Source organism: Quercus robur, chromosome 3, assembly GCF_932294415.1.
Source record: "Quercus robur chromosome 3, dhQueRobu3.1, whole genome shotgun sequence".
NCBI lineage: Eukaryota > Viridiplantae > Streptophyta > Magnoliopsida > Fagales > Fagaceae > Quercus > Quercus robur.
Genome location: NC_065536.1, coordinates 27023363 through 27050846, shown reverse-complemented (window position 1 = coordinate 27050846; position 27484 = coordinate 27023363). Strand labels below are relative to the sequence as shown.

At 35.7% G+C, this 27484-nt stretch overlaps 3 protein-coding genes across 3 annotated transcripts; all 3 read right to left on the bottom strand.

Moving 5' to 3' along the window:
• Window positions 1–5147: 5147 nt before the first annotated feature.
• Window positions 5148–5789, bottom strand: LOC126719465 (uncharacterized). Its single transcript, XM_050422011.1, has 2 exons — window positions 5489–5789; window positions 5148–5413 (listed from the first exon to the last, which is right to left on the bottom strand). Exons 1-2 carry the CDS (start codon window positions 5787–5789, stop codon window positions 5148–5150), a joined length of 567 nt encoding a protein of 188 aa, XP_050277968.1.
• Window positions 5790–12559: 6770 nt separating this feature from the next.
• On the bottom strand, window positions 12560–13174 carry LOC126719464 (uncharacterized). Its single transcript, XM_050422010.1, has one exon. It carries the CDS (start codon window positions 13172–13174, stop codon window positions 12560–12562), a length of 615 nt encoding a protein of 204 aa, XP_050277967.1.
• Window positions 13175–17701: 4527 nt separating this feature from the next.
• Window positions 17702–19144, bottom strand: LOC126717648 (uncharacterized protein At4g22758-like). The gene is made up of 2 exons (XM_050419482.1): window positions 18408–19144; window positions 17702–18144 (listed from the first exon to the last, which is right to left on the bottom strand). Exons 1-2 carry the CDS (start codon window positions 18646–18648, stop codon window positions 17948–17950), a joined length of 438 nt encoding a protein of 145 aa, XP_050275439.1. The 5' UTR covers window positions 18649–19144; the 3' UTR covers window positions 17702–17947.
• Window positions 19145–27484: the final 8340 nt, after the last annotated feature.

The window sequence follows — 27484 nt, the reverse complement described above, 5'->3', positions numbered from 1 at the left end:
TATTACATATGATGATAAGCCGAAATTGCATGACAACCCTGGTGATGAAGACTTGTGGAACCTTTAAGCACCTAAAATAGGCAAGACAACTAGGGTGTTGCCAATGTAACATGGCCAGGAAACTTCAATACCTAGGTTAGTGTTTTTAAGAGTAAATGGAGAGAGCATTCATAGTAAGAAAGCTAAAAAATATAGCTTTTAGCAACTCAAAATACTACTTTATCTATTTTAACACTCTACTTTATAATACACTCAACATAAAATGTTTTATTTTAACATTTAACACATTAAATAATATAAACAACACAATAAAATAATATATCTAACACAATAAACAACAAGCACAACTACCAACACATTAAAATACCATTTTTTTAACACCCAATATTAAAAAATTATTTTTTGCTTTGAGTTTTAAGCTATAACGAGTTGCTATCTCTAATAGTTCACTATAACTCAAATTTAAATTGTTTTAACTTTACCTTCTTTACTGTAGAAGTTGTTTTTAGGGTATTGGTTACTAAATTGAATTTTTAGTCAATTTAGCAACCTTATTGAGAATGCTCTAAGTAATAGGAATTTTCACACTTTGACTCTTTTGAAGATAGTGAGGATTTATAATTCTTATGATGGCATGATTCACTTTTCCACTTCGGCCATTACCTTTATTGCAGTTAAGGAGGGCACCAATTGTGCCCAACTAGACTTAAGGTCCGTTTAATTCACTTTTCCACTTGGGCCAAGGCCAAAACTTTATTGCGGCTAAGAAGGGTGCCAATTTTGCCCAACTAGGCAACATATAAGGAAACTACTTAAGGGTTTGTTTGATTGGAGGAAAAAAGTGAAAAGATAGAAAATGAGGAATAGATTAAAAAGTGAGAGTATAGAAGAGATTTTAGTTTTTCTTATTTGTGTTTAGTTAGAGGTGGAAAAGTGGAGGGAAAAAAAAATGAATTTGTATAAATTTACTCGTATACCATTGTTAAAAATGATGCTTAATTAAAAAAAAGTGACAAAAAAAAATCACCAAAATTTATTAAAAAAGAAAAATTATGCGAAAAAAAATTCATGTCTAGTTTAAAAAAAGAAAAAGAAAAAGAAAAAAGATGAAGAGAGAAACAAAAGAAAGCACCCATGCTGCCCAAAAGAAAGCCACAACAACCTATGTGCTGTATCACGCCCAAAAAAAAAAAAAAAAAAAAAGGAGGGAAAGGCTAAAACCAAAAAAAGAAAGAAGGTCCATCACACCCCACAAAAAAAGTTCCATCGAGCTTAGGAAAGCAAAAAGAAAAGGGGAAAAAAAAAAAAAACACGGAGAAGAAGAAACCAATAGATCCGACATGTGAAATGAGGAGCAAGGACGGACTTAGGATTTCAAGCTAGGGAGTTTGAAGCGTAAGAAAAAAAAAATTAAATAGGTATCCATATAGTACTAATAAAATATCAACCAAGATAAATATAGAAAATCATTGTTTCTTAATAGATTAAGATGTAATCATCTACTAAGAAAAACAAAATAATATTGTTTCTTAAAAGTATCAGCTGTTACAAAAAAAAAAAAAAAAAATTCACAAACCAAAACTTACTTTTGCTACTTTAATATAGCATTTGAAATGTTTCATACTTGATATTTGGTGTTCTAAATACTAAATATTTATCATTTAGAACATCTGATGCTAGTACTTTAATATTGGGCTAACTAGGATTTTTATTTTTTATTTTTTATATTTAAAGTTTTGTTTTTGTTAAGTTTTTGAGTTTGATAGTTGTTAGTTGGGTTAGACTAATTAAAAGAGAGGGGTCTAAGTTTTTGAAAGAGTGAAGTGCAGCTCTAATATATATATATATATATATATATATATATAACCAATAAAAAAAATTTTCTCTTTTTTTCTTGGGGCTGGGGGCCCAAAATTTTTTTTCCATTTTTTTTTTTTGTTGCTTTGGGCAGGGGGACTTGGGCCCCTTTGGGTCCGTCTCTAAGGAAGATGGTAGTTTAGTTATTGATTATAACTATTCATTTGTTGTCATTTTTTTTTTGGTAAACTGGAAGTAATATTCAACTAACAAGGAAAGGAAAATTCAGGACAACGCCTGTTACACCAAGTACCATGACAATCAGCCTCAACAGAGGGGATTAAGCTCACGGGAGGAACAGAGTGAATAATAAAATCTAAAGATTGAGAATGGCCAGAATTAGCTAACCAGTCGGCGCATTTATTTGCCTCACGATATACATGTTTAATACGAACTTGAGGGATTTGCAGAATCAGATTTTTGCAGTCTTCAAAGATAGGAGAGATCACTAAGTTTCGGTAAGAAGGATTGTTCAACGCATCAACCAAAGCCTTAGCATCCATCTCGACAATAACAGCTGGAATCTTCTTTTGAACACACAACATCAAGCCATCACGGAGAGCCCAAACTTCCGCAGTGAAGCTGTTAGCATTCCCTAGTTTTCTTGTAAACCCGGTCACCCAATTGCCCCTGCTATCTCTAATCAAACCACCCCCTGTTGTCGATCCCAAAGCTGCAACCCAAGATCCATTAGTGTTGAGTTTCCACCACCCCTGATCTGGCTTCTCCCATCTGATTTGTTTAATAACCATTTGATTGTGCCGCCTCGGTTGAGAAGCACACAAGAAAAATTCCGAGGCATGTAAGGCAATAGATTTGCATAAATTCGGGTTTACTCCCTTGTTAGTAAAGACAATATGGTTCCGCTACTTCCAAACCAACCAGAGAGTAAAGGAAAAGAGCACATACCAGTGGATGCCCACTCCATTCTGGGAAGACTTGAGCCTACAATTAGTGATTAACCATTCTCTGATGTCTTGGGTGAAAAAATTGGAGTACAAGCAGTGTGTTCCCATCTGGTACCATATGGGTTTAACCAATCTACAATCCCGAAGGGCATGTAAGATAGATTCAGCTTCTGAGTGGCATAGAGGGCAGGTGGTTTCTAGAGGGATACCTCTGTTTGCTAAGCATTCCTTCACACCTATGCTCTTTTGCATGCACTTCCAAATAAACTTTTGAATTCTAGGCAGGGATGGAAGCTTCCAAATCCAAGAACCAGAGAAAGACTCATTGCCAGAAGAGTTAATGGCAAGGCTATAGGCACTCCTCATGTCAAAATCCCCTCTAGGGGAGAACTTCTAAGCCATTTTATCATTGCACCTAGTCACAATAGGAATGGGGACAACTTGAATGTTAGCTTTAACTTCAGGGGGTAGCTCAAAAGGAATATTAGACCAGTCCCATCCGACTGGGGAGAGCACATCTTTGACTTGCAAGTTAACAAAGTCTTGCGGGAGCGGGCCTTGGATATGAGGCCTAATAGGACCAATGTTAGACCAACAATCAGACCAGAAATTTAGACAGCTTTCATGGCCTGGAATCCATTTTACTCCTTTTTTGAAGACTTCCTCGCCCCTTTTCATCCCTTTCCAAACCGGAGACATAGGGAGTTTCGCTTCATTCCTAGAATTAATTCATTGTCTAGTGCAATATTTAAACTTGAGAACCTTAGCCCATGGTGCATTCCTCTCTGTATGAAATCTCCAATTGAGCTTGGCTAGGAGAGCCGTGTTTCTTCCTTTAGCAGATTGCAAACCCAAACCTCCTGCCTCCTTTGGTTTTGTCACTTCAGCCCAATTAACCCAATGCATCTTTTTAGCATAATCCGTTGAGCCCCAAAGGAAATTCCTATTGACCCTGTCAATACCCTTAAGAATTTTACTAGGAAGAGGAGCATATTGCATCACATAGTTTGGGATGGTTAAGGAGGAGGCATGAATGAGAACCACTCGGCCAACCATAGAGAGTAAGTTAGCTTTCCACCTTGCCAACTTTTTCTTGACTCTATCAAGGACAAAATCAAAATCATGCTTTCGGTCACCTGAATGCTTCAAGGGAAACCCCAGGTACTTGCCAAGGTTAGGGGTTGAGTAAAACCCAAGAATACCAGAGAGGATGTCTCTTTGATCCGGCTCTACATTTGGGGAGAAGAACACACGAGACTTGGCTTCGCTCATGCTCTGCCCAGATCTCAAGCAAAACTCATGAGGGACATCCTTTATGGCCTAACAGTTATCTGAATCTGCTTTAGCAAAAAGGGCCAAGTCATTCGCGAAAAATAAGTGTGAGAAGGAAGGCCCACTCCTAGAGGCTTTCACTGGCAACTAGAGCTTGGCGTCACAATTCTCTTGAATCAAGTGACCCAGAAACTCCATACACAAAATGAAGAGGTAAGGTGACAGGGGGTCCCTTTGTCTAATACCTCGAATGGGGTAAAAGGAGTCAAGGTAGCCACCATTAAAGAGAAGAGATGTCGACACTGAGGAAACGCAGCTCATAATAATATCAATAAGGTTCACGGGGAAGTTGAACTTGAGAAGCATTTCCCTAATGAAGCTCCATTCAATTTTGTCATAAGCTTTTTCGAGGTCAATCTTGATAGCCATATACCCCTTATTGCCTTTGGTTCTACCAATGGTATGAATCAACTCTTGAATAATAATAACATTATCGGCTCCTCTTCTACTCGGCACAAAAGCCGTTTGATAAGGCGAGACAAGTTGCTCCAAATGTGGTCTAATTCGAGCAACAATAATCTTGGAGATGATCTTGTAGATAGTATTACAGAGACTAATTGGTCTATAATTTCCAATGGTTTCAGGGCCTTGGATTTTGGGAATGAGCACAATGAGGGTTTTGTTGAGATAATCGGGAACCTTTCTCTCAGTGAAAGCTCTCATAACTTCCTCCTTAACAGAATCCCCAACTACAAGCCAGAAACGTTGAAAGAAACCAGCATGGAGACCATCCGGACTCGAAGCCTTATACGGTTTCATGGACCATAAAGCATCTTTAATTTCTTCCATGGTGACCATGGCACCCATTGATGCCTTAGCTTGCTCAGACAAATGAATCTGCCAGGAAACATCATGGCTAGGAACCCGAGAGGCTGCCTCAAGAGAAGTGGTGTACAGGTAAACAAAACCACTTCTAAAGTGTTCCATGACTTCTCTCTCATCAGATAACCACAAACCCCTCTCGTCTTTGACTGAGGCAATATGGTTTCTTTTTCTTCTGGCTAAGGCAGATACATGATAAAAAGCTGTATTGCGGTCTCCCTGGACCAACTAGTTAATTCTGGATTTCAACATCCAAAGATCCCTCTCCTGGTCTAACACAACCTCCAGATCCTGCTGCAGCTGATTCTCAAGATTAATGAGGGAGGAGCTTGGACAGATGGAGAGAGCTTTTTGGGCACCATAGATTCTAGCCATGATTCTCCTCTTCTTCTGGTGGATATTCCCAAAATGATCCCTGTTCCAGATGGTAGCTTCCTTAGAAAAAACCTTAATAGACTCAGCTAAGTTCTTGTCCCTACTCCAGGCACTGGAAACTATATTGGGAAAGGATAGGTCCGACAACTAGAATTCTTGAAATCTGAAGGGTCTGTTGAGACGAACCCCTCTACCCGGAACGGTCTCCATTAGAACCGGGCAATGATCAGAATGGCAACGAGGTAGATGAGAAACTTTTGCATCAGGATAGAGAACACACCACTCCGGGCTCATGAAAAATCTATCAATTCTTTCCAAAGTGAGATTGTTAATATCCCGTTTGTTAGTCCAGGTATACCTTGGCCCATTAAAACCCATATCAACCATATTGCATAAATCTAAGCAATCTTTAAAGGCCAGAGACCGATTCACACTAACACCCCTGCCTCCAAATTTATCCTCTTGCACAAGAGGTTCATTAAAATCGCCCGCCATAATCCATGTCTTATTATGTAAATCTGCAACCTTACATAAATTGCACCAGAGAACACATCTCTCTTCATTCCTAGGACTAGCATAAATAGCAGAGAAAATCCAGGAGAGATTTGAGGCACGTACCTTTACTTCTACGTGAATTTCCTACTTAGTTTTAGCTAGCTCCTGAATCACCACTTGATCCTAGTTTCACAGCAACCATAACCCACTAGTGAAACCAATTGTCTCCGTATAAATGGCTCCATCAAAAGGCAGCCTATCTGTGATTTCCTTGACTTTGCTACCACCCAATTTAGTCTCCATCACTACAAAAATAGCCGGATCATGCCGCTGAGTTAACTCATGAACATGTCTGGAAAGCGGGTTTTAACGCTCCTCTACTATTCCAAATCAGAATATTCATGGTAACAATTAACATAAATGGAGATGCTTGCTCACTCCCAAGTGTAGGAGATCGTAACAATATAATTCTCGGAGTACCGAGGTCAAACCACAAAGAGCAGGGTAAATTCAAAGACAATATAATTAAATAACAATTTTGATGAAGAAGAAAAATACTTTTGCTTGGTGATTGTTAACAAGAATAATAATAAAAACTGATTTAAATCAATAATGTAAATACTAGGTGTGGGGCCCAATAATTCGTGGCCCTGGCCTATTTATTCATTGGGGCCCAAAGCCCGAGCCGAGGAAGGTTATAGTCAAGGATAGGTAATGCAAGTAAAAAATAGTCTTGGGACACAGCCGAGGACGATTCAGTCCTCGGTATGTCCGAGGTCCCCCTGGAAGGAAGGACAAAAACGGTATAGGAACAGTTTGAAAAAGATCTAAAAATATCTATGTCAATAGGGAATGATACGCTGGATAGTTTAACGACCAAGGACAAAGGGAAAGCCGCCCTTACCGCCATTCAATACTCTGCACCTAACAAAGCCATACCCTTCAGCTTTTACAACCACTCCCAACCACTCTAGGTATGGGTTGATGGGACAAGTATCAGTCTTGGAAAGATCGATCCTACACGTGGACGTTGGATAAAGGATACAGGCTAGTATAAAAGGAAAAGGAAGGGTCCAAAGGAAGTGGCTGGGAAAAATGGCTAAAAAAACCAGAGCCTCCCAGCCCACCTCCAGGAGAAAGACTCCTAGAGCGAACACGATTTAAATTATGTATGAACACCCCGAAAAATCCACTGTCTTGTGGCCAAGGCCTAGCTTTTCAAACCCACGCTCTATAAATGATATTGTTTGGGCCTTTTTACGTGCGAACCCAGCACTATTATGGGTCGTTACAAATCGTGTCCTTACAATTGGCGCCGTCTGTGGGGAGGCTTGTGTCTTGGCATTGGTGGTGGGTTGATACCATCCTTCACATCATTTTCAGTAGCCGGATATAGTGTTTTAGAGTAAAGTCCCACTAGGGGCTACATTTCTTCACTAGGGGCTGCGCTTTGTAGCGTCAGCAGCACGGATGGTTCTAGGGGCTTGGCCGAGGAGCTAATCCCCTTAAACCAAGGTCCCACACCATAGCCGAGGGGATAATTCCCCTAACTATTAAAATCAAGTTTTGGACAGAACCAAGGTATTGCATGGTCCTTGGACTCAAACCTATGGGGAAACCAACTACTTATCAAAATCAAGTTTTGGACAGAACCAAGGTATTGCATGGTCCTTAGACTCAAACCTATAGGGAAACCAACTACTTATAGAAATCAAGTTACATGGTCCTCGGACTCAAACCTATGGGGAAACCAATTACTTATAGAAATCAAGTTTTGGACAGAACCAAGGTATTGCATGGTCCTCGGACTCAAACCTATGGGGAAACCAACTACTTATCAAAATCAAGTTTTGGACAGAACCAAGGTATTGCATGGTCCTCAGACTCAAACCTATGGGGAAACCAACTACTTATAGAAATCAAGTTTTGGACAAAACCAAGGTATTGCATGGTCCTCGGACTCAAACCTATGGGGAAACCAACTACTTATCTAAATCAAGTTTTGGACAGAACCAAGGTATTACATGGTTCTCGGACTCAAACCTATGGGGAAACCAACTACTTATCAAAATCAAGTTTTGAACAGAACCAAGGTATTGCATGGTCCTCGGACTCAAACCTATGGAGAGGTCAGCTACTTAATAAGAATTCTAAGTTGCTTAATCCTCGGATCAAATACCAGAAGAGGTTAAAGCTATGAAAGTTATTAGGAAGATGGTGAAACACCTTATTACTCAGCAACCTGTAGGGGCTGTTCATTTTTGGGTTATATGTCCTCGGATGATTACCTCCTACACCGCACCGAGCATTCAACTGTCATCTCGGCTATTTTGGGGTAAGTATTGTTTTCTTAGGTCGGCATTATTGTGCCAAACAACTCTATTAAGTTCCTAATAATATCTTTTTCTTAGCAAGGGTTTCGACCCTAAGTGTCATTTGTTCAAGTTGGCATTATCGTGCCGAACAGCTCTCGTAAGTTCATGATAACGTCTTTTTTCTTGGTAAGGGATTTCGGTCCTAAGTATTGTTTTCTCAGGTCGGCGTTATTATGCCAGACAGCCCTAATAAGCTCATCATAATATCCTTTCCTTTTCTTCTTAATATGGATTTCAGCCCTAAGTATCATTTGTTCGATTCCGTATTGTTAAGTCGGATAGTTTCAATAAACACAGAGCAAGATCTTTTTATTAACTGGGATTTTGGCCCTAAGCATCGTTTAGAGTATAGAAATAAAAAAGAAGTCACAATGTAGTGCGTCTATTTACGACATAACCATTTCAAAAAGAAGATATAGAACATACGAAATAAAGCAATGATGATTTTTATTAATATAAAGGGGTATTACAGTGTACAAAGAAGGGCTTAAACAAGCCTATATAGAAAACGAGTTACTAAAACAATAAATAAAAAAAACAAAACAACAAACGAACAGCCAGAAATCTTTTTAAGCTCTGCTCCCAAGTCTTTCCAAATTCTGCTCCATTAGCGTCCATATTGAGAGGAGGACCTTCCTTGGTGGGAGAGGAGAAGAAGAGGAAGAAGGAAAAGTACCAGGATGGATCTGGTGGTGGAAAGAAGAAGAAAGAGAGGCAAAAGGAGGCACTAGTGAAGGAAGCGAGGAAGAAGCGGGGACACTTTGTCCCTGCGTCAGTCCTGACTCCTAACACACTGGTGCCATGTTAGCTATGCTCATAAGAGAGCGGCTGGTACTGATAATGGGTGACCCCAGCTTAGTCGCGCCAAGAGTTTGACGTGACGAGCCCCTACTTCGAATTTTGGCTGAAAGGAGGGTAAGAAGTATCTTGAGTCTCTGCCATCCCTGCCCTGACCGAGCCATTTTGAGCTTCATAAGAACATGGTATTACTGGGAAGGGTATGGTTCCTTCATTACTCATTCCTATCTCAAACGTATCACAATTTTAAGGTGTAACTAGCGGATAAAGTAAACTCTATAGGAGGCTAAGGGTCTCAGATTTCAGAAGGATTAAAAGGGTCTCTGTATAAGAGAAATAACCTCTTGCCTTTCTTCTTATATGAAGGGCAAAACGGGAGGTATTTAATCTGTCCAGATTTTCGAGAAAATCTGTAAACAAGGATATACCTGTTCCACTTCCCCACACCATCAATAACCGTCGAATTTAAATGGTCTCGTAAAGGGAAATCATTAAAAGCGCGTTTTGGATAATCAGACGGCAGGAACGCATTGTGAATGAATTCAGATGAATGTCTCGTAGCTCGGTATGTTTCCTGGGTAGATGAAGAGACACCAACATTAATGAAGGACAGAGTTAAACGAGCCATAATAAAGGCTTGGCATTACCAAAACCCTCATCTCCGACCAAGAGGTCGGACAGCAGGATTTTGAGGGGCTATTGTGGGGTCCAATAATTCGTGGCCCTGACCCATTTATTCATTAGGGCCTAAAGCCCGAGCCGAGGAAGGTTATAGCCAAGGATAGGTAATGCAAGTACAAAATAGTCTTGGGACACAGCCAAGGACGATTCAGTCCTCGGCATGTTCGAGGTCCCCCTGGAAGGAAGGACAAAAACGGTATAGAAACAGTTTGAAAAAGATCTAAAAATATCTATGTCAATAGAGAAGGATACGCTGGATAGTTTAACGACCAAGGACAAAGGGAAAGCTGTCCTTACCGCCATTCAATACTCTGCACCTGACAAAGCCATACCCTTCAGCTTTTACAACCACCCCTAACCACTCTAGGTATGGGTTGATGGGACAAGTATCGGTCTTGGAAAGATCGATCCTACACGTGGACGTTGGATAAAGGATACAGGCCAGTATAAAAGGAAAAGGAAGGGTCCAAAGGAAGTGGTTGGGAAAAATGGCTAAAAAAACCAGAGCCTCCCAGCCCGCCTCCAGGAGAAAGACTCCTAGGGCAAACACGATTTAAATTATGTATGAACACCCCGAAAAATCCACTGTCTTGTGGCCAAGGCCTAGCCTTTTAAACCCACGCTCTATAAATGATATTGTTTGGGCCTTTATACTTGCGAACCCAGCATTATTATGGGTCGTTACAAATCGAGTCCTTACACTAGGGCATCGGGGTGTTTCCCTATATCGAAATGAAATTCTTTGTGATTTAAGAAAATATCTATTTCATAATTGATTGTTCTTATACAATTAAAAACTTATGATTCGGTTGAACTGAGACAATTCAAGAACGCATGATAACCTCGATTAATAATGCGGTTAGAAAAGTTTTCAGAAAAACCCATTCACTTAAAAACCTGATTTCTATTTGAAACTATTAGAAATTCATCTAAACAATAAGAAAAACATGATTGAACTTATTGAAAGCATAGAAGAACTAATACATCAAAAGAAATCTAATTGAACAATCAAATATGTTGTAGATAAAATCCTAGAAAGAATCACATTGAATATTCATATTGTATAGAAGAAACATAACCCCTAACCCTAGCAAAGAGTTTAGGCTGCCATTAGAGAAAGGAAAATACAAGGTTTTCTCTCCAAAATTCGTTCTGCCCAGCCTCCCTTCAAAACCCTAATGTCTAAGTGTCTAAAGAAAATAAAACATTTACTATTTTAATTTCCGTCCAAGTTTACAGCGGTAACTTGTGAGTTAATTTCGGCCTTCAAATATTGAGAATTTCGAAAAACTCAAAACTGGAAAGTTGTAGAGATTTAAGTCACGGTTCCAACCCATCTTGTCTTGTGTCAATTGGATTTTTGAGGAGAGAGATACACCCAAAATACTGATCAGTGCTCAGATCAGATTTTTCCTTTTCAGATTCTGCCTCTTTGATTTCTTTCCTTATTTGAAGTTTCCAATCATGGTAGACGATCCAAGCACTCCAGCTGCACCTCATTAGACATTTAAGCATGGTCCTTTAGCGCCACTTTAATTCTAGTTTGGCCTCCATTCTCTCACAAATTCCTGTAAACTCATCTTTCTCACATGATTTCCTGAAAGTAGAAAATTACACACAATGAATAGTATCTTATTCAAGAAATTATGTAAAGATAAATAATAGGGATTAATGCAAATCATGGCCTAATTATACAAATTAAGCATAATAATAAGGAGATAACGCCCATATAAATATATAACAAGTATACATTTTAAGGCATTATCAGGAGACAACAGATCAATCGGTAGGAGGGACTCCATTCCCTTCCTCCGATTCCATGCAATCAATTCCCAAATCTTCATAAATTGATCCATCTCCAGAGCGAGGACTTGAGAAACCCCCGGTATTTCCTTCCCCAACACCCGCACTTGTGGCTAAACTGTGATCAACGACGCTGGACTGAAGGGTGTTGAGATCACCTTCTACACCCTCACAATTGGTGATTAAAGCTCCGGAACGCACGGCTCCAGCTTGCCGGTCACCTGGTGGGTCGATCCAATCGCTCCTCTGCTCAAAATTCTCATAGGACGACGCCGTGAACCTGAAAGAAGGATCCAGGCCAGCTGGCGACTCCCTAGACCGTGTATGGGCATGGGAAGGAGATGGGGCTGCGGGTTTGGCATTTGAGAATTTTTCCCTAGTGTTGCCGTCCCTGGTAATGTGTGAAGGAGGACGAACTAATCTGGCGAGGGCTTTTTTCCCTTTAACAAAGGATGGGTTCTTTTTAGGGGCTTGGGCTTGAGATTTCAGGCTTTTTGAAGGCCCAATACCTGAGTGAAAGTCACCAGTCTCTTTTGCCAACAAGGAGCTACCCGTTGGGTCCATTTTGGAGTTGTCTATTTGGTTCATGAGGCCCAGGCCAGAATTTTTGGGTGACCCTAGCCCGTTGGGGCTCTCTGCATTCCAGAATACTTCCGTCCTTTTGGTGTGGTCCCCAGCGCCATGCAAAGAGCCCCTTCGTAGCATGCTCTGAGAATGGTCAGTACTACTAGCCGACGTGCCTCTCCAAACCGGATTTTTCGGAGGTAGTTGGGCAGCACCAGCCCGGCCAGAAATTCCAGTACGCTCTGTACTGAAATTTGGTTTTGTTCCCTTCCGCCCATTTGTCCTTCTACTCACCACCATCCACGGTTCATACTGACCATCCACCTCTGTGTCTTCTCTCACTTCAGTCCTTTCCCTATTGACTGTTACAGAACGACTATCATGTGTCTCACGTGATGTAGCATCTCAGCTAGCCAACACCTCCTCTTCCGAAACCCCCTGCTCATTCCCCTTACGAATGGTGTAAGGGCATGCTTCCACCTTGTGCCCAAGTCTACCACAGGAAAAACATAAGCTTTGTATGCCCTCATAGGTCACAGCTTGCTCAAATCATCCAATAAGGATGGTGTTCACCAAAGGTTTATTAATATCAATTTGAATGCACAATCTAGCGTATTTGCCACGAGCCTCTATGGCTGTATGGGAATCTATTCTCAGAACCTTGCCAATGGACTCTCTAATCTGCTTTAGCACCTCTGCTTCATACAGCTTAAAGGGAAGTTCACATAGATGAATCCAAACCGCAATTAGGGAGACATTCACTGTTGAAGGCTTAAAGAAAGGTTCCCATAGTCTAATAGAAAGAAAATGGTCACCCAAGAACCATGGCCCTCTCCTTAAAACATTATCCAGATCTTCCTTAGCAAAAAATCTAACCAGAAAAAATCCATACCCAAGATCCACACAATCCATTCTAGTCGATGGTCTCCACATTTGGTTAAGCTTGGTACACATGTAAGTGAGGCTGATTGTTCTTCCAACCTGCTTGACTATAATAGCTTTCAACAATGGACCTCTAATGCGTCGTTTTGTTTCCTTCGTCAGTTTGACAGTGACCCATCCTTCCGGAATCCGACCGTTAGACTCGCTACCCTCACCATCAGAGAACTCATCCTCCTCCATAAGACTCTCAAAGTCAAAAGCATTTACATAAGCCCCTGGCATTTCACCCACAAGCTTCTCCTTGAAGGAGGCTTTGGCAAAGGAGTCAGTATTTTGCTACCCCGGAGCTGGAGAGCTTTCCCTTGAGCCAACATTAAACTCTGCGTGATGATAGTCCTTCACCTTCTTGTTGTTCCGAGCCAGGTCTGCCTCTTCCTCTCTAGAGAGCGTGTGTGGTTGCATTCCTAGAGAGCGTTTTTCCTAAAGCACTTCATTTTTTGTCATTTTTGTTTGGTTGAGAGTTAAAAAGTGAGTTTGTATAAATTTATTCATATACCATTATTAAAAAATGATGCTCAATTAAAATAAAATAAAATGACAAAAAAAAAAAAAACAATCACACAAATTTATTAAAAAATAAAAATCATGTCTAGAAAAAAAAAAATACATCTAAAAAAAAGGAATGAGAACAAAAGAAACATTTAACAAGGGTAACGATGCCTGGAAAAGAAAATGAAAAAAAAGAATGAGAACAAAAATCAAATAGTTATTAAATTTGGAATTAAAAAAAAAAAAAAAAAAAAAAAAAAAAAAAAAAAAAAAACCTGCTAAAGCTCATGTGCAACTTGCACATGGGCATTTTTATCCTTCACCCATCAGATTTTCCCCACCAAGGTTTCTCTTTATTTTGGAAGAAAACTTTTTAGTGAGCCAAGTGAGCTCTACCATAATTTTTCCATCAACTAAACGCGCTTCAAAAAGTTTTTCCAATTTATTTATTTATTTATTTTTCACTCTATCTAAATCCACGCTCCACTTCATTCTATCTAAAAGATTAAAACGGATGGAAAAGCACGTGAAGAGAAAGGAGGTCTGAAACAATAATTCACATTATGGGCCCTACATGGCCAGAACGGGAAATAAAAACGAGGCCTGGAAAAGGGCGCAAGTATGGGAGAAGAAGATAATTGAACGGCAAGTAAGTGCACTTTACCCCACTTAATCAGAAGAATCATACATCTTCTTGTTTTCGTACAATACGTTTGTACCATTATATAGAAAATTTGTGGATAATAATTTAATAAAGTTCCCTTGCCTTTCTAAAGGAAAATGACTGACCTCCTGCCCCAAATAAGATATTTGGATATATGGCTAGATTTTTCTCTCACTCTATAATTGCCACGGTTCATGCCACACCCACAATCTCACATCGTTTGTGTTTGAATCTAAATTCCAACGTCATTGAAAAGGACCAGTGAATTAAGAAGGGAAAATCAAAAAATTTTGAAGACCATTTTTGACAAATCGAAAGAAGAAAATATAAAGAATCTTTCCTATCTCCACCTTTAGGACAAAAACATTAATTTATGATAATAAAGATGAGAATCATTAACAAGTCTTCTCCATAGATTTATTCAGTTCTTCTTCTTCTTCTTTTATTTTTTTTTATTACTTTTTTGAGAATAATGTGTGTGACATTATATGTGCGAATCATTATTTTGAGAGTTAATATATTTTTTTTTAACATTTCTTGGAAATAATATTGTAAATTATTATTTCTTTAGGTTTTTATTTTTATATATGTGAAAGTTGTCGTGTGATTATATATGATAATTGAATTATGAGCAAAAACATGAAAGAGAGTGCACACATAAAAGTTTACATAATTCGGCCTAGCAGCCTACCTCCACGATGAGAAAGCTCTTGATAATTACATATTATTATATTAAGCACTTGTGGGTTCCAATAAGTTCAACTGGTAAAATCTCTGATAGTTGTATAAGAGATCTGAGATTCAATCCCCGTCTACACCAAAAATTGGTTTGTGTTTTGGTTTGATAATAAAGAGTTATTATCAGGAGCGGACCCTATAGGTTGAAACTCTCTCAAAAAAAGAAAAAAAAAAAAAAAAGGCACTTGTGTTACAATGATCCCAATATATGATTTATATGCTAAAAAAATACTTGATTAACCCTAAGATAACCATAGACTAACCTAATATTAATATGCTTGTTTTACAAGTGCATTGACTTACAATTGGCATGGGTTACTTGGGCCATAATTAGCCTAATAATATATATATATATATATATATATATATATATATATATTTTTTAATTTTATTTAAATAAAAGTTAGAAAAATTCTTTAGTTAGTATATATGGTTCTCAAGACTGCTTGGGAATTATATCTTTATTTATTTATTTATTTATTTTTTGTTACCTAACTATATAAATGTAATTAAGGGGAAGCACTGAGGACATATAGTTTATGGTGTGAAAAGTTTTAAATTCTTTAAAGTATTATAAAGCCACGCATTATTTGGTGAAAAGTTTGAGATAATTGTAGGTAAGATGGAGATGGAGCCAAACTGGCAAAGCAAGTTATATCACACCCCATACCCATATCACTCTTTTGTTCTCATATGGAGTCATGCCAACAGCAGATATGTCATACCGTCACAATAAAAGAAGCTTATTAATTCCACGTAGCAAAATGAGTGTCACCAGACAAGGAAACCTATTTATTTTTTAAAGTGTACCTTTGGGCAATGATGATTTATGATTAAAATTGCCATATTTTTCATGAGCATCTTTTAATTTCAATGCTTTCACATGCACGCATTAATCCTTTTACTATGATCTGGTTAGTGGTTAGTACACGTGGAGGAACGACTCAATGAAGACTAAGACTTCTGCCTTAAGCAGGTAACCTTAAAAGCATTTTCTTTTTACTAGAAAATATCTTTGAAAAAAAGTTAATGTAGGTCATAAGAAAGTATTTTTAGAGATTTTTAAGAGAAAAGAAAAAAAAATTAATTTTTTTAACAATTTTTTATATTTTCTATAAAAATGATATTAATTTTTTTTTAAAAATAATTAATTAAAAATACCATAAGAGCACCTATTAACAAGACTCGATAAAGTTTATTACAGTTTGATAAAAGGAGGAAATTTTAAAATAATATTACAAGTGTGTTTGATATCAGCTTATAAGCTTAGCTTTTAACTTTTAGTTTTTTTTTTATACTTTCAGTAAAAAGTTTTCAACACAAAACTAAATAAACTATTTTTAAACAGACTCTACATTTAAGAAAGTGAAAACCTAAGAGAATACACCTACCATTACCAGCCAATTAGTTTTAAACCCCAACCCGAAAGCTAGCTACATCTGGACTATATCTTAGAAGAGTTAGTCAATACTTACGTCTAATTCGGAACCCCAAGCTTTTTTTTTAAGAGAAATGATATGTCCACAATATTTTCACAATGTTTTTACAACAAATCTTAAGTGACAGGTTGTTACTGGTTATTATTGTTGAGGCAAAAAAGTAATCTTAGTGTTAAGTTTAAATTTGAACTAATAATAATTAATTACCTATGATTTATTGTGAAAATATTGTAAAAATAATGTTACACGATAATTTTTTTTTTTATAACCAAACCAAGCATCTTTTTATTATTATTTATTTAATGGCTTATAAATGGGTACTTTTCTTTAACAAATTCGGTTGGTGGGTGCTGTGGTTACCACGTATTTCACATAAAGCAAAAGCAAAACGAGCTGCCTATTGTTGACCTCAGAAATCAGAATATGCGCATATCCTTTTGTAAAAAGGTAGAAATGGAATTAACCCACATGCTGTGGTTGGAGAACCCAAGATTGGTGCCCAATTTTGGGGACAAATTCAAATCCTCACTAGTAGTTGTGTTCAAAAATCAAAACAGACTTCCACAATATTTAGGATTCATGAACCTTAACAAATACTACCCTAATGACATTTATTAATGAAGGATTTTTTTATACCACTTTAATAAGAAGTATAAAAAGTTAGTTAAAAAAAGTTAGATTATGTTTAATAACATTTTTTGTTTTTTATTTTGAAAAACTTGTTTTGAGGAATATAAAGAGAAAGCAATTTTCTTGTTTTTTTTTTGAAATAAAAAATATTTTTGGTTAGTTGAAATTAAAAAAATATTTTTTTAAAATATATTATTATTAAGATTTGAATTCTAATGCTAACTTATTAAATGAAACAGATTTATTAAATCAAATACGTGTTTTCTTTTACTTTTGAAAACAAGAAAGAGTGGTTTCAAAATAAAAAAAACAAAAAAGAGTAATATTATAAATATAAATTATTTTATATAATTTTTAACATTTTGCAAATAGTTGTATCCGTTCCGTTAAGATAATCCTTTAACCTTTATTATTTTCAACTTTAGTTAAAGGTTATTATCTTCAACTTTAGTTAAAGCAGAATTTCCCACCTACCGAGATAAGCATAGGAAATTTAGGCAAACTACCCCAAGTAAAATCTAGGCTTATCTGGTGGCTCTTCTGATTTTGCCACGTTTGAAAGCAAATTTTGAAAGCATCCCATGTGGGCTTTGACCAATAACCTAATTTGATTGTTTTAATTTAATAAATTGACCTTAATAATCTATATGCAGTCTCCGGACATTTCAAAGTTTAATACAAATTTCTCGATTTCACTAAAAAAATATTCCCAGAATCAGCGGCCAATTTTATATACCATCTCAGAAACAATGAACCCATTTAAAAAAAAAAAAAAAAAAAAAACACAAATTTTATTTCAAACCAAAACCTCAAATTTTATTTGTGAGGAACAATTGCAAGTTCTTCTCCAACACACACCATAATCATCAACTTCGAAAACAAAAACAAACAGATGTCTATGAGCATTGAAGCTCATACATAATTTATGTCTCTTGGAAACTGAAATCATCAGAAATGAAACTAACAAAAACAAGAATAGCATAAATACTTTCCTCCATCACCATTTAGATTTAGTTGAGGAATTATGAAAACTAATCAATGGGAATAAATCTTGAGATTGAGGGACTTGTTGATCCATGCCTTCCAACTCCCACTCCCACTCCCATTCCCCTTGCTAGAAATTTGCTGCATCGATCCTTCCTCATCTCCTTCCATTTTCACTGGCTGGGGCTTCTTGCACAGCATGAAATTCCGAACTCCTTGTGATCCAATTGTGTCCCATGGACTCAGTGCTGCAATCATATTCATATACGAAACAAGTTTATTACCCAAAATCCAAGTTGATTCCCTATCAAAAAGTTGAAACTTGCAACTTTTTGATTATTAAAAAAAAAAAAAAAAAAAAAAAAAAAAAAACTGTTCTTGTCTATAAAATTTGAATCAAAACTGAAATGGGTTTTCGATATTTTGATCATAGGAAACAAACAACAATAATAAATTGAAAAACGATGAATATCAGAGATGGGTTTTGGAAAAAAAAAAAAAAAAGGATTACCTTCAGGTCCAGCATTTGGGCAGTAGAGGAAGAAATCATTGAGATTGGATCCGAGAACCGGAAGGCGACCCTCACGGGCGTAGGATTTGAGGGCGGTGTCAATGACCGCAGCGACAAGCTCGTCCTCACTCACCACGAATCGGATCGGACCGGCACTCCCTAACACGGTTATGCTAATCAACAACCTGTTACCGCCTTTGTTCGCGGCGGTCTGATTTTTCTTTGGCTTGTACAGCAACATCTTTGTAACCCAAAAAAACAAAGACCCACGAATACAACAACAACAAAAAAAAAAAAACTAAAACAAATCTAACCGACAATTTTTTTTTTTCAAATAGGAATGAGATGTTGTTGGAGAATGAAAAAAATTATAACTGAGAAATTCAGAAACTGCAAAAAGGGTTTGAGGTGTTTGAGAATTCACGGGTCGACGCCGAGGCAGCGGTAGTACCAGCCTTCCTTGCAAGATCCGAAAGAAAAAGCGAAAGCGATTGCAGCGCTCGCCCTTGTTTGGGAGAGGGGGCGCATGAAACTGCCACTACTTGAGATTTCCACCATTCACAATAACCTGTGATTCAATTTTTGTTTAGAAGTGAATCCCTCTGAGAGGAGAGAAAGATTGGTATTTTGGGTCTTTATTTTTGCTTTGTTTTGCTGTGTGTGTGTGTGTAGGAAAAAGAAAAGAGTGGCTGGCGTTACTTAAATAAATTGAGAGAGAGAGAGAGAAAGAGAGAGAGAGAGAGAGAGAGGGGTGCTTAAGAGTTAAGCTTTATTACGGTTTAGGGTTTGTGTTTGGAAATTAGAATTAGAATTTGTATTAGGGTTTGCTTTCTCTAATTTAAAAAATGGATTTGTTGAAATTTAGCACCGACTTTCTGCCGTTTCTATTTCTCTCGGGAAGTTTTCCAAGTCCTTCCAGAATTACAGATTTATTATTTACAGCTTTGAATCTCTTAAACAATTTATGAAATTTTATTTTATATTTTTTTAACCGCACAACAGCCAGTTAGTCCATTTCAATTTAAGGGCTTTTTTTTTTTTTTTTTTTTTTTTCTTTTCTCCAAAAAAAAAATAATTTAAGGCCTTCTTTACGTTTGTTGGTTTGTTTCTTTGTTTATTTATTTATTTTTTTTTATAAACTTGTTTTTCTTTAGGTAAGACTTAGGTACAGTATTTAAGTGTTATTCCTTAAATTTCCGTCTTAAAATTCAACCATATGAATTTGTTCTCATGGGATGGAAGTGTATTTTTTTGTTAAGTAGCCACATGGCTGAATCTTAAAAGGGAAACTTAAGAAACAACACCTAAAATATTATATCTAAGTTTTGTCGTTTTTCTTTTCTAGGTGGGAAATGAGAAAGAGGGACACGGGTTAGCCCAAATCTTTATACAATATAAACACCTGCTTTATTTTTGGTACGTGTTTGCATTAGGTCTGTTCTAGTGCAGTAGAGTTCATCCTTAATCAAAAAAGAAAGACGATTGAACCAAATCTTATTTTTCTTGAAATGATAGCAAAACCAAATCCGCTTTAATCTTTATTTCAATGAGCTACAATTACAAGAGATAAGAGATATCATGCACATATAAGTGTGCATTCGGCAATTGTTGGAAAATGTTTTGTTTTGTTTTGTTTTTTTCTTTTTGTCTTAGAATGCGGTTGGCATTAATTTATTTAGGTTTCATTTATTTTTTAAAAAATAAAAAATGTGATAAAATACACTTATATTTTAAAAAAGTGAGAAAAATTGAAGTTTTAAAAAACTGTATATAAAAGCTAAAAGTTGAATAAAAAGACTCATGCCAAACAAACTATTCGCAAATTTTCTAACTTTTAAGCTTTTTGTAACACATTTAACATAAAAATTACCAAAAATTACATATTTTGATAAAATATTATGCAAATAAGCTACCGAGACTAAGCAAAGCCAAACACACTTAAGTCTTGAGATTATTATAAAAGAAATTACCTTTTTTTCCCCTATCCCTATATGCACAGAAAATTTAAGATTATATATATATATATATATATATATATCTAAATATGTTATTATTAGACATTCATATTTTTAAATAATTATTAAAAATTTATATATGGAATTATATTTGTGGGGGATAAAATCTGTCAGCGGATGTTGGGCCGTAGTTCATGTACCAAGCCCAACCACGATAAGAAGAAAAGGCAGGGGGCGCAGGATATCCCATCCTAACTATGATGGGCCGGGCCTGCTTAGGGGCGTCCGAGGAGGAGTACCTCCTCGGACTCGCCAAGTGAGTGTCAAATTCGCACCTCCTACCTGGCGAAAGGTCACTCAATACGAAGGAATGGTGCATGGCGTCCAGGAAGGGGGGCAACCACAACTGCCGCATTAAATGCCAAGGAACTACTTTTCCAGCCGCATTAATGTGGAAGGGACAGAAAGGCAGAATCATCTTGGCCAGTGCAACTCACAGAAAAGAAAAAGGATGGCCTATGGGACAGGCACTCAAGTGGAAGGTCAGATGGCTGACAAGTGTAGGGTCATGATCTTAGGAAGGATGCTATATAAGAGAAGAAGATCCCCATGGAAAAGGGATCGGAAGCTGAACAAAGAAAAAGATAGAGAAAGAGAAAAGAGACAGAATAATATGAAACAGCCCCAGGGACCATCACTCCAAAGGTTTGAAGGGATATCCTTACGTCCAACTGGTTGCATGACACGGTCGTAACTGCGTTTCTTCTGTCGAAGATCTAGTTCTGTAACCTACTCTCTACAAATTCATTGTTAAGGGACTTTTGGGCCAGGATCACCTGCCTTTTGGGCCAGAGCCCCAAAATCGTGCCCCTACAATATTATTTAGCATTAATTATTTATTTATGGAATTGGTCTCTCCTCTGTTATCCTTGAGGGTGGTTTAGAGTAGGTCATCAAAGTTTGAAGAAGTTCATCCAATGTTAACTTTTTGTATATTTGATAAGTGGAGTTTTGAAATAATATATTGAGATATGAAATGATTTGAATTTTTTATGTTCACTTCATGATAATTGCTTTTTAACATCAAAGTGAGACACAATTAAGTTTCAATCTAAAGCCATTTGTTTGATAGTAAGAGACTTTACTAATTGAGCTAACTGAACCAATGATAGTTTCATATTCATAGTTGTTACGTATGTTTTTCTTGACATATAAAAATAAAAATTTAGAATAAGAAGGTAATGAGTCTTGCATACTTAAAGCTCCTAAAAATAATATATTTATAAAGTAGCTACTTTATAAACCCCTTCATACTCACTATTGCATTTAGGAACAAACACAAGTAGATACATATAAAACGCTCATGCCAAAGTTTAATACTATCAGTATTCATTTTTGAATTTTTCTAACTCTTGGAAAGTCCATGGAAAGATTTCATTTAGTAGAGCATGTAAATTATGCAATACTGATTACTTTAATTTAGTAAAAAAAAGTTATTGAATTTATTGTATACTTATTTTCCTTACAACAAAAGGTGTGAGAAATGAACTCAAGTTCTTCTTCATAAGTAAATCGAGCAGTCTATTGAAGTACAAGAGTACTCTTGACGACTTATTTTGATACTAATTTTTTTATGTTATTTTTATTTTGATACAATAAATTTATTTTATTTCTCAAATAAATTATGAAAATTGAGTCATTATGTACATTGATTGAAAAAGCACAATTGTTTTGTGATAATCTAAAAAAAAAATCATTCAAGTTTATAAGTATAAGTTTTGGAAAGAAAATTTATAGTAGTTTCAAATGGATTGGACGTTGATTTAAATAATTAAATGATCGAGCTTGAAGAAGTTTCAAATGGGTTCGGGTAGTTGTAATGGTCTTTAAGGCACAAAATTAAAGTGTATTTAAATTTTAAACTGGAACATTTAGCACAAAATTAGAGTAAATTAGTTTAATGCTTTATTCAGTTTTCATTTAAATATATTATATATCAATCTAGATTAGATTTCTCTTTTATTTACTATTATTGTAAGGGCGGGTTTTGACCCCTAGGCCCAAAAGGTAAAAGGATCTAGGTCCAAAGAGCCTAATACAATGAATTTGTAAAGAGTGAGTTAGAAAACTAGGCTCTAAAGATTTGGGTCACAATTATAATTATAATGGATCAGATCACAGTGAAGCAAAGATAAACAGGTTTTATCTAAAGAAAATCGTTCTTGGCACAATCTGAGGAGACCAGTTCTTGTATATATTTCTTGAATTTGATTACAAGCATAGTTCTCGTTGCTACAGTCTTTTTCCCTTAATTTCCGATCCTCTTTTCTTCAGGGTCTCCTTTCTCTTTTATATTATCTTCCTTCTTTCATCTTTACTCTCCATGTGTAGAGTAGATGGTTGATGTTGATCTTTGTCTCATCAGCACTTTCTTAAAGTCTCTGATAGTAGCTGTAAGGCTGAAAATTACTGTTCAGGTATCACTTCCTTGTTAATGCAGTAAGAGAGTTAGCTGCAAAGCATTTAATGCGGTGGTAGCAGCTTTCTCTTAGATATTTCATAGCTCCCATGTTTCCATGACATGCATCCTTATCAATAGAAACTCCTAGAATGTTGCTCTGGATGACAGGCTGCACTTTCTGACCTTTGCTTTGCTTATCCGAGGAAGCATCCCTCCTTGGACCACCTTCATGGTGCATCATGTCCAGATCCCATCCTTTATTCATTAATGCCGACCTTTATAACAACGTTTACCCGTCCTCGGACTACTAGGCGTCCTCGGACCGGGCCCCCGGCCCAATATATACTATTAGGCCTATCAACCCTACAATTATTATTATTATTATTATTATTATAGAATCAATTAGGTTTCTCGTTCAATTTATTTTCATCTCTTACATAACATATTTTTCCTTATTATTTACTCTCACTTGTAGTCTAAGGAATTAATCTATACATATAATAATAGGTGAAGTTGAGAGAAACTCAAATTAGAGTTCCAATTTTGCGCCACGTGTCCTAAATTATTTATTTATAAAGTGTTTTATTTCTTAATTTTAGAATCAAATGTGGGATCACATCATAAATATTCATCTAAATGAGTTATTAAGTATAAAAACCAAAGAGTTTAGAATAAATGAATCATAAAAAAAAAGTGCTTCACAATAATAATAAATAAAAAAACAGGGACAATTTACATTTTATACATAATAATATCCTTACAATTTTTTTTAAAGAGTTAACAAAATATAAAAATGACTATTAATAGTATTTAAATTATATATATATAAGAATTATATTATGCATCTTATTGTATATTTTTAAGTATATCCATACATATGCATGGAGTTACAAGCTAGTTGGCTATAATGGACTCGCCCTTCCATAATTTACAACTTATTAAGTCAATAAATTTTTTAGGTAAATTACATCAATATCTATTGAAATGTCATGAAATGACATGCTCCTCCGCATACTATGGATGACATGACACTTTTTCTTTAGAGTTTTTATAAATATTACAAATAAGTGTATGCCCAACTCTCCGTATGGAATTCATCTAAAAAAAAGTTTTCATACCCAAATTACGGAACAAAAGATACTCACACTATGTTTGGTTATAACTAGGGAAAGGAAAGAGAAGGGAAAAGAGGAAGGGAAGGGAAAGAGAGAAGAAAATATTTCCTTTTAATGTGTTTGGATATAGGAAAAAAGGATAGAAGAAAATGTGAAAGTTTTATCTCTCATTTGTTTGGTTTGCATAGGGAAGAGAAGGGAAAAATGCACACATTTACCTTTGTGTCCTCATTAATGATGGGGAAATTCATATATTAAAATAATTGTAATTTCTTGAGTGTTAATGACATATTAGTTATTTACAATATAAGGTGGTGGGCTCTAGAAAATTAGTTCTATCCTTCATGTCATTTCTACACAAATTGGGTTGATACCAAAACAGTGGGCCTGTGGAAAAAACATCACTTCACCTCATCAACTTTTCTTTTCTCTTGGACAACCAAACAATAGAAATGATTTACCCTTCTTGCTTTTTCATTCTTTTCTCTTTCCTTCCCACTTTCCAAACATAGTGTTAAAGTCCGTACAAAATAATAAGAATATTTAAAAAAGAAAAGAAAAGAATATCTAATTAGGAAGTAACAATATTAGAGCACATTAACTTAATTATTACATTTATAAAACCCTTAAGGGGAAGGGCTATTTTGATAAAACTTAGGAGAAGTTTGTTTAATATACCCGTCTTTTTTTTTTCACCTTTTAAGAATAAGGAATTACATAATACTTTTTTTAATAAATAAAAAAGGTGAAAGGACTAAGGAGATTAGTCATGGACCTCATGGTGGCCTCTCCTAGGCTTTACCATAGTAGTTAATCTATTTATTGAGGAACCAATTAATACTTGAGAGGCCTATAGGCAAAGAGTGGGTCGCAAACGTTAAGCTTTAACTTAACCTTACTGTTGTTCAAAACACCGATGATTTCTTTCAAGGGGTAGAAAGTATTTATTTGTTATTTATTTTTGGATTTCAACAAAGAAGCTGTATAACAATAAAAGATAGAGAAAAGTGTGAGGGAGAAAGAAAGTTAAAAAAAAAAAATACTACTAAACCAAACACTTTCAGACCAAAATTGAATGGTCATTAATGTAAGCTTGATTTTGAAGAAAATTCTGTCTATTGTTCCATATGAATAGGGGATCCATATATGATATAATTTGTGTGGATTGTAGAAATTCTTCCTTTGTTTTCTTGGATGATAAGACACACTTATTCCAACAATGACATGTTATTGTTGTTCTGTCGGCTCTTAATATTTATTCTAGGGACGATTGTTCTAAAACCGTTATCCTAAAAGTAAAAGTTTTATCCCTTAAAAGAAAGTAGCAGTTTTATCTACCTATTTAAAGGAAATAGTATAGTAGAAGTTTTTTTTTTTTTTTTTATTTATTTATTTATTTTTTTTTTTTATATTGGATTAGATTATGTGGTTTCCCCGGTAAAAATAATGTCTTGCTTGTGGGTTGCTGGATATTTATTTCTGTGTCACATTATTGTGGTTGGTGTGAGAAATTATTGTTGTTTATTTATTAGTCTGCACAAAGAACAAAGTGAGTAGAAACGCATTCTGTTCCATGTTATTATTGGTAGTCATCCTGACAAGTAGGAACAAAATTGTAATTAGATTTTGTTTGTATCTTCTTGTGTCAATTAAATGGTTTGAGTCTTCTCATACCATATCAACTTGAAGATTCTAATAATCATAGAGCTTGGAAGACTAGAAAGGAGGATGTTTTGTGTTGTAAAAGTTGTTGGAGCCCATTGAGATGGACAGAGGGGTATGAAGCGTATGAGTTGAAAGAAGTGTTTAAATGAGCTATCCACCACGAAACTCATGCTAGGCGATGAGGTTCAAGTTCAACTACTACTTTTACTTATATCGGGCCAGAGACTCCAGACAAATATAAACTCTGTCTCATTATTATTATTATTATTATTATTATTATTATTATTAATTGTAATTTGTAATATATTTGTTTTACTTTCCTTAGAAATTAATAATGAAGCACAATTTCGTCAATCAAATGATCGTCCAGACAGAATCCAATGAGAGCATGTTTGTAACCTGTAATATAATAACAAAGATGTTCTTCTCTCTAAGGTCAGTAGCGTGGTGTCAGCCAAAGAGCCTCTAATGGCAAAGTCAGATGCTTGGAGAGAGAAATAATAAGAATCAAATGTGTATTTTAGTATATATGTGTACCTTCTCTTAGGTTCTAAGGTGGTTTATATAGATTCTGTCTTTCGAATCGTTGGAGGCCTTCAATGGTGGCTTTAATGCCTTTGATAATGTCTCTCGTGGCTTAATGAGGCGATTGGTGATCTTGCCAACGGTCATGTCTATGCGTGCGTATGCATTAAATGCGCATTTATGACGTTTTGGTCGACCAATGATAAGTTTGGACGTTGCAAATTTATTTGTTCATCATTTAATATGAAAAAAAAAAAAAAAAAAAATCAAACACATGATATACTATGATTGGTAGAGCATGAAGTGAAAGTTTAGAACAAAAGTGTGTGAAAATATTTGTGCTCAATACCTGATAGTTAGGAAGACTTAATTTTATCACCTAGTAATTAGAGTCTCAATGGTGTGATAACTACTACAATGGAAAAAATAAGACAACATGATAAACCTGACAAGTGAAGAGGAAGTTCCAAGTTAAGAATAAAGGAAAAGATGTTTTTATTATGGTAATCTGGGGGACTTGAAGAATAAGTATGGAATTGTTATTATTATTATTTTTTTAATTTTAAAGAGATGGTTTCACAACTTATTCTTAATTACTCTTTATCGTCAGATATCAATTGGTTTCTTGGTGTAGATGAGAATCGAATCCTAAATTTTTTCTCAACGACAAAAAATATTGAACCTTAGATTTCTTATTCAACTATCAAAAACTTTTTTAGTTAAGTTAAATGAAATTCACAGTAAAAAATAGTCTTAAATTAAAAAAAAAAAGGACGTGATATGATAGTAGTAATAATGGTGATATGCTGATTCTATAAAACAAAAATGGTGATATGTTTATTGTATGATATCAAACAGTAATCTTTCTTTGTAAGAAGAAGAAGAAGAAGAATATACGTATATTCACATTTACTACAAAACCCTATTATCTCGTGGGCTTTCTACAAAATCTCAAAAATCGCAAAAAACCTTTGGGCCAGCAGCCAACCCAAATGCCACCTTTTATTAAAGATGCTATTTGAGGTGGTGAGATTGGTGGACCACTTTTGAGAGCTTTTAATTGCCACCATAAGTTTTACGAGAAACATACATCTGGGTGTATTTTCTCTCTTCTCACAGTTGATGAGACCCACAAGTTATGGGTCCCACCAGCTTGTGAGAGGAAGGAAGCATACACACATAATAAGGTATACTTCCTCAAGTTTAACATTGTTCCAGATATCCATTAACCATAGTTTTTGTTTTTATTTATTTATTTAATTATTATTTTAGAATCATCTATCAACCAAGTGAGTTGCAAATACCGATATACAAAATTCTATCATATGAAAAAATTATATATTGTTCAAGGTTTAT